Source organism: Physeter macrocephalus, chromosome 18, assembly GCF_002837175.3.
Source record: "Physeter macrocephalus isolate SW-GA chromosome 18, ASM283717v5, whole genome shotgun sequence".
NCBI classification, from domain to species: domain Eukaryota; kingdom Metazoa; phylum Chordata; class Mammalia; order Artiodactyla; family Physeteridae; genus Physeter; species Physeter macrocephalus.
This window is the reverse complement of record NC_041231.1, coordinates 99,528,339-99,536,177: the sequence shown is the minus strand read 5'-3', so window position 1 is coordinate 99,536,177 and position 7,839 is coordinate 99,528,339. Positions and strand designations below refer to the sequence as shown.

At 45.4% G+C, this 7,839-nt stretch overlaps 1 protein-coding gene across 1 annotated transcript; it reads left to right on the top strand.

The window, feature by feature from the left end:
* The first annotated feature begins 772 nt into the window (after window positions 1–772).
* On the top strand, window positions 773–7,445 carry EDN1 (endothelin 1). The gene is made up of 5 exons (XM_007103992.4): window positions 773–1,129; window positions 2,690–2,858; window positions 4,178–4,336; window positions 4,493–4,606; window positions 6,202–7,445. Exons 1-5 carry the CDS (start codon window positions 1,066–1,068, stop codon window positions 6,302–6,304), a joined length of 609 nt encoding a protein of 202 aa, XP_007104054.1. The 5' UTR covers window positions 773–1,065; the 3' UTR covers window positions 6,305–7,445.
* The last annotated feature ends 394 nt before the right edge of the window (window positions 7,446–7,839 follow it).

Genomic DNA, 7,839 nt, shown 5'->3' with positions numbered 1-7,839 from the left:
AAAAAAAAAAAAAAAAAAAAAAAAAAAAAGCTGATGGGGGCTTCTAATCAACAACCCTGAAAGGACTGGGTATGTGCCTAAAAGGATCCTTTTTTTTTTTTTTAAACTTCCTTTTCTTGCAACCCCTCTCCGATCTTGCCCACTGTGGACGCAAAGAACTTGAGCCGAACAGCCTTGGTGGGCGGGGGCTGGAAGAAGGAGCAAAGTGCGTCCATCCATCTGCCAAAATAATCTGACCCCGAGTCGGGGGCGGGGGGAGGCGTAAGTGAAGAGGGAGAGCGTCCCCTGGACTGATCAGCACCAAGAAATCGGAGAGACATAAAAGGCAAATGAAGCGAACAACAATTAAAAAAAAAAAAAAAACCAAAATTCCCCCGCACACAACAATACAATCTATTTAAACTGTAGCTCATACTTTTCATACCAATGGTATGACTTTTCTGGAGTCCCTCTTCTGATGCTTGAACTCCGGGGCTGGCAGCTTGCAAAGGGGAAGCAGACGGCAGCGCTGCACGGGCAGGTTTACCAAAGGTCTCCAATGGGTATTTTCTTTTTCTTAGCCCTGCCCCGAATTGTCAGACGGCGGGCGTCTGCCTCTGAAGTTAGCAGTGATTTCCTTTAGAGCCCGGCCTTATCTCCGGCTGCACGTTGCCTGGTGGTGACTAATGACACAATAACATTGTCTGGGGCTGGAATAAAATTGGAGCTGTTTACCCCCGCTCTATAGGGGTTCAGTATAAAAAGCCGGCCGAGAGCTGTCCAGGTCAGACGCGATTCTGCCTCTGCGCTGGGACCAGCGCCGCCAGGGTGCCCGGGTCCCCGTGCGCCACGGTCGCCACCGCGTGCGTCCTCGGACCGCTCCCACGCCTTCTGTCCTGGCAGACGCTTCTTTTTTCTCCCCATTAAAGAGCATTCGGGCTGAAGGATCCCTTTGAGATCCGAAGAACCCGAAGCGCTCGGAAGGAACCGAAGCTGGTTTTTTCTGCGGTTTTTTTTTTTTTTTTTCCCCTTCGAGCTTAGTTCGCAGTGGGGAAGGATTTTGATCCCTTTTTTTTTTTTTCCAGAATGGATTATTTCCGCATGATTTTCGCTCTGCTGTTTGTGGCTTTCCAAGGAGCTCCAGAAGCAGGTAGGCACGCTGACTTGTAAATCCCTGAATGCTGCCGTCTTCTTTTCCACCCTAATGCTTTTCTTGCCTCTGTGTTTTCCCCCATTCCTTTTTATAACTGCCGCTCAGAAATCAAGTGTAGGGGAATTATTGCTCAAAGGTGCTTAAGTTTTCTAGTGGAAAAAAAAAAAATCCTCTGTTGAAGACCATTGCTCCTCTAGCATTAAAATAACATTATTATTATTGCCTAGTGTATTTCCTTGGCTTTTAAAAATATGACTCAATTAAAGCGAGATATAATTTAGCTGAATGTAGGTTTGTTCATACAGGTAATAGGACATATAGGAATGTATATCTTATTCAAATACTGCTTTAATAGTGTGTTAATGTGTGAAATATTTAAACATTTCAGCTTGAAGCCAAGGAATTTTATTCAAGTCATTCAAGCAATGTATGAGCGCAGTAAAATCACCTGCAGAACAGTCTGGTGAAAACCACCCCCAGGCGGTTTCAGGGCGAAGCAGATGTTTTCTTTAAAATTGTCATTGTTGACTTTAGATTTCTTTTGGCAAGTTTTTGGCACTCAGAACAGTGTGCGCTCTATTTCCAGTTTTATTCACCTGCCTTGGGAGGGAAGCTAGGGTAAATCTTGGCTGCTGGAGGATTTAGATATAGTATGTGTGCATCTGCCCGTCCCCCTCTTTTAGGGTCAGTGCATTTTTTGTCTCTTCATGACCCTGACTGAAGAGAAAGGATGTCAAGGGAATGAAAATCCTGGAATGTGTCTGATCGTTTGAAATGTACAAAATTAGGCAGATGAGCTGCGTGGCTAACTTGTCAGTAAGAGGAAGCATACGCTGCCGTGGGGAAGGGGAGACGGCAAATCCCACGCACACCCTCCTGCTCCGGGGATTCAGAATTCAAAACCCACGGAACCCTGCCTGCATCCCCGGACCTGCTGCTCGGTTTTCCCTTAGGTCAGTGGTTTTATTGTAGAGCTGATTTCTCTTCTCGCTCTCCAATCACCTCCGCGAAGCTCTGGACCTCCGCCTAAGTTCAAGAGGTGTGTCTCATCTGGGCTACTCCCGGCCTCACACAAGGTGTGCAGTGGTGGGTACTGCCCTCAACGGAAGGTCATCCCGCATGAGGAAGTGGCTCTGAGTCTAGGAAAAGGCAGTATGATTTATTTAGTTTCGGGTTTTTGGTCATCAGCCAATTTTAAGCCACTGTAGGTTGTGCTAAGTTCCAGGCAGAAGCCAACCCAAATGTCTACCAGGGAGTATTTCTAAGCATTTCCTTGAAGGCTGCTTCAAGGGGCTGGTAGGTCCCTTTTCGGGTGGTTGTTCCCCCTGCACTTGTGTAATCTCTCTGAAGGTGGATAAGCCAGTGGCGATAGAGGTGAAGTCATGTTAAGGAGGGAAAATAATAGAGTCCTTTTTGCTCTGTGTTTCTTGCTGGAGGCCGGCTGGGTGCTTCATCTGCTTTTATCTGCTCTGCTAGATGTGGCCTCGACGCTGTGACCGGTGTGCCTTCGGGCCTTGGGGGAGACACCGCCCACTGACCTGCTCTTTCTCTCCCCAGCGGTCCTGGGCGCCGAGCTCAGCACAGGAGCCGAGAGCAGAGGGGAGGAGCCCTCTCCCAGTGCGCCCTGGAGGCCCCGCCGGGCCAAGCGCTGCTCCTGCTCTTCCCTGATGGATAAAGAATGCGTCTACTTCTGCCACCTGGACATCATTTGGGTCAACACTCCAGAGTGAGTCTCTAGAGGGCATCGTTACTCTAGGCTTCCTCCCCTCCGGCTTCACGGGAGACCGGAGCCCAGTGACTCTCCTTCCTTTTGGGTTTGGACTCTGAAGGTAGCATTTCTGACCACATGAAAGTGCCCCAGTGGGGAAAATGCCCCTCAGGAGGCTGCCGCACGTCTCGGGGGAGAAACTTTGTGTTGGGCCTCCGGGGAGAATGTTCTCCATTGGGATCTGCCTGGGTTTAGGGAAAACGTTGCTGAGGTCATATATATGTGGCTTGGTCCAACCTGTGCTTCTCATGGGAGGGTGTAGACTTAAGAGGCAGAAAGGATTATAGAGAGTTATAGTCTAACGTCTTTATCTTACTTATAGAAAAACTAAGACCCGAAATGTTGAAGTCACTTGCCAGGATGAATTTATGGTAGAGCGAGACCTAGAACTTGGGTGTCCCGACTCCCCCCTTTGGAAAAGCCTATCTCAACACAGCAATAGAAACACGGTCCTTAGAGTTCCCTTCTGCCTCCCGAGTGAAGAAAGCAGTTTCCCCCATCTCCCCCTGAAAAGCAGTTCACCCATCAGAGGGAATCCTAAACAAAAATACATTGATTGTGCTTGCGGTGTCCCGTTATGGTGAGGGATGACCGAAATCCAAACAGAATCAAATCAAACCAAACAAAAACCACAGCGAGCCTCATACTTAGTAAGGTGATACTTCCAAAGGGAGGACTTTATTCTTTAGGTGAGAATCACAATGGATACACTGGAAATTACTGGAGAGCCTTCTGGCGAGGAGTCCCTCTACAGTCGTATGATAATCACCAAATCACAGGAGGTGTGCAAACCTGGCGTGAGCCGTGCACGCAGTAGTGTGTCTCCCCCAGCCTCCTCAGGGGGCCCTTTTAGCATTATCATGTTTCACTTGAGTTGAAAATTGGTTTTCGAAATCTTGTGAGTCATGGTTTGGCATGGAAGTCCCCCGCCCCCACTCCCAAGACCTGCTAACTAAGTAGAGAGTCAGAAAAAGGAAGAAAATATGAAACAGATACCAAAGCAGAGATGTCATAATTTCGGTCGAAAGACAAGGCTGCTGTGTTGACAGTTGACATGGAATTTCACTGACTTAGAAAAACTGATTTTCTCCTGGAGGGGTCCACACACTTGGGGCTGTTGATGGGCGTGTGATCCCGCCTCTTAGCAACATTTGACTCTTCTGAGTTTCGCTGCCAGATCCTGTGGTGTGAGCGCCTTAGGAGCTTGCCCCAAAGAATGCAACCTTTGGAGGCGATCAGTTATGCTCATAACTTTTGTTCCTCTCTTTCCATGATAGGCACATTGTTCCATATGGACTCGGAAGCCCCTCCAGGTCCAAGCGATCCTTAAAGGATTTCTTTCCTACAAAGGCAACAGACCACAGGAAGAGATGCCAATGTGCTAGCCAAAAAGACAAGAAGTGCTGGAATTTTTGCCAAGCAGGAAAAGAACTCAGGTGAGTAGAAACACCTTTGTTTTCCTTCAGTTTTATGCCCTTATGACCATCTTCCTCTTATGATGCTGTCTTCTCGTTTAAAAGAGATTAACAGAGGCATTGAGAACAACTGAAGTTCCTATTGCTGAAATGTTCTCCCTATGTGTATTTTAACAGGGACCAAGACACCATGGAGAAAGGCTGGAATAAAGAAAAGAAAGGGAAAGACTGTTCCAAGCTTGGAGAGAAGTGCCTTCATCAGCAGCTGGTGGAGGGAAGGAAAATAAGAAGGTAAGAGGCTCCTAAGAACAGCTGGTCCCCGTCACCTATGAATGGTCTACTCTCCTAGTCATTCTTGCCTTGATGGGAGAAAGGCCCAGAGGACAGTGACAAAGAAAAGGGGAATCTTTGAGTTCTCTAGATTAAAGAGAGCAAAGGAATCCCTCTCAAATGTTTTCCTGAAGGCCTTGAATGCAGACTGCTGCCCTCTGTACACTTTGGTGATTTTTAGCACACACACCACTCATCCTAAAGGTAGATTTTTCCAAACAAAAACTATCTAGAGACACCTTTGTCATTTGGTCGCATCTAGTTTTTGCCTCGCTGAGTCAACATATTTACAGCTTTCCCTGAGAAATTAAAAATCCTTTCAGGGAGAGTTTTTTTTCTTTTTAATTAAAGTGTCACGTATAATCAAATTCTTCAAAACGTAGCAGTTATTCAAATGGCCAAAGGGAAAATAAAGTCATTAGGCAGGATTGGTGAGGGTTAGAACAGGCCATTTTTCAGGTTTATTTATTTACTTTTTAAATAGGGAAATGCATTTGGTGGAGACCCAATGTCATTCCCAAAAGCTTTCTCATTTTTAAATCATGAGCTGGGATCTGGGTTAGTAATACCATAGGATTGCTCTGAGCAGTTTTATAGTGATAACTCTTCCAAATCCTAAACATTTGGGAATTCACAAGCTGCAGGGAGGAATCCTGCTTTCAGATCTGCCCCATATTCTACGTTTCCCTGTCATGGTCAGTGGCAACTTTTCCTGGAAATCCAGTGGCAAGAAGTCCTAGGAGCCAAGCATTATGAGCACAGGCCTGGCGGTCATGAATGACTTCTGAGTTGTTTATTACTGATGTGGGGCCATCCTCAGCACTCCCCATGTGCTGTTGAAGTTTCCATATTTATAACCTCAGGCCACCAGTGTGCCTTCAGATCGCAAGATTACGTAAATCACCGTTTCTGGACTGACTTGGAAATCATTTTTTTTTCTTTTTTCTATTAGCTTCCGTTGCATCAACTATTAAATCAATGTTACAGTCCTTCCCTTTTTCTTTCTCCTAGAAAAAGAAAACATGAAACCTGCAAAAACGAATTTTTTTAAATTGCCGTAGACTATTGTTTTGGGCCTGCCTGGAGGCCTCCTCTTTTTGAATTTCTTTCCCACGAAGCCCCCTCAATTTCTTATGTGATTTAAGCAGACACTCCTGGCTATTTGAAACCTCTGCTGAATGAGTCTCTCCATACAATCCCACAGGGGTTGGGATAGTGCTTGGGGTAGGGCTAAAGAAGAACAGAGAGTATCTCTAGTTGACCTTAAAAATTGTATTTAATACCCAATTCCCTTTAGATATGACCATATCACCCTTCTTCTCCCTGCTCACCGCCCCGCCCACCGCCATTCTAGGCATGAGAGGTAGCTTATTTTCACTTGAGGTTAGCAGAGTAACATGTGGTTTTGGTTGGGGGTGAAAGTTCAGGATCCAGATTTAGATTTGTTTTTGCCAGATTCTAATTTTAGATGTGTCTTTTGCCTAGGAATGATTTTTGTAAAACAACAACAAAAAAAGGAATAATAACATCTGTTTTCTCTTGTCTGGTTGTGATAGGTTGGACGCCATCAGCAACAGCATCAAAACATCTTTTCATATCGCCAAGCTGAAAGCCAAGCTCTACAGAGATAAGGAAGTGACCTACAACCGAACACACTGACGGCAGGTTGTCGGCGCCTGTCCGAAGCCTTCTCATCCCCCAAGAGCCCTGGGCCTGACTCTGCGCTCTCTCCACGTGGCTGGGATCAGAGCAAATGCATCCTCCCTGCTTAGACCGCTTCTCGTTCCAGACTAGCACAGGACCAGCGCCCTGGGTGCAAACATTCCAGGAAAGGTTAAGGAGTCCCCCAGCCCGTCTTCATTTGCCTCCATCAGTGGGAACTGCTTTCGTTTCTGTCCTCCTTTGGGGTGGCAGCGGGCCATGCAAAGAAGGCAGAGAGATGCAGTGACCTGCAAATTAGGGTGGCCTCCTCCCAGGGGGAGGAGGAGAGGAGATTCCACTTGCGGGCGGAGTTCCCGAAGAGGTTCCGAAGGGCGTGTTTGTGTCTCACTCAGGCGCCTGGCACATTTCAGGGAGAAACTCCAAAGTCCCTGCAAAGATTTTTCTAGGGAATGCACAAATTGAAAACACTCTAAGGACAAACACGCGAGTTAAAAAAAAAAAAAAAAAGAGAGAGAGAGAGGCTTTGTTGTTTTAATTCATAAAATGCAAAACTGAAAGAAACTGTTACTACTGTAAATCAGGATGAGTTTCATGCATATGAGTCTACCTCACCTATATTGCACTCTGGCAAAGTATTTCCCCACCTTTAATTATTGCTTCCCCAAACTCTTCTCCCTCTAAAATCTCCACACTAAGCCCTAGCCTCATGGAAGTCTGTCTAATGTGTCAATAGTAGATATAACATTTTCAGGGTAATCTACTAGCTCTGTTCCGTAAGAAAAGAAAGATCAATTGAATCCGGAGATTCCCTTACCTTGATTTTTGGAGACACAGCGGTATAGGATTGGTTAGGAGAGACACTGAAGGGTAAACATTGGTGATGATTTACAGCGGTCGAATTATTTTCCTTTATGTAACTGGCTCATGGAAGAGGTTGGATTACATTTTGATGTACTTATTTTTTTATAGATATTTATATTCATACAATTTATTCCTTATATTTACCATGTTAAATATACGTTTGGGCAGGCCATATTGGTCTATGGATTTTTTTTAATGTATTTCTGAATGAAATTGAGAAAATGCTTTGTTTTGCCTGTCAAGGTGATGACTTTAGAAAATAAATATTTTTTTTTTCCCTACTGTGCTGACTTTGAATCATTTCTGAAATTTCTGAGAAGTGGGCCAAAGTGGTAAGAATTAAGTAGGGGGATGACTAAAGATGGTTTCTTGGAAAGGTGACAATTAGAAGGAAAAGAATCATGGCTAATGAAAACAAGGATTTGATTTATATCTTAAAAGTTGCCTTTAGATTGCATTAAGCTAAAAACAAAACAAAAACCCAGCTTTCACACCTCTGTCTTTCCCTGCATAGCCGCCTCTGCTTCCCCTTCACCTGCAAACTCTCCAGGGAATTTATCCATTAGCTGTGCTTTGGCTATTAGACGGGATCCAACAGTTTAAGCTGATGATGTGGTGAGAGGTGCTTTCTCCACGTTAACAGACCTGAAGGAAGCAATGGCAAGGCGACC

Excerpts from the sequence above, each read along its gene's own strand:
- EDN1 (XM_007103992.4), top strand. The coding sequence starts at position 1,066 with ATGGATTATTTCCGCATGATTTTCGCTCTGCTGTTTGTGGCTTTCCAA. Across the intron at positions 2,859-4,177 it reads ATTTGGGTCAACACTCCAGA|GCACATTGTTCCATATGGAC; the intron begins GTGAGTCTCTAG and ends TTTCCATGATAG. Across the intron at positions 4,337-4,492 it reads CAAGCAGGAAAAGAACTCAG|GGACCAAGACACCATGGAGA; the intron begins GTGAGTAGAAAC and ends GTATTTTAACAG.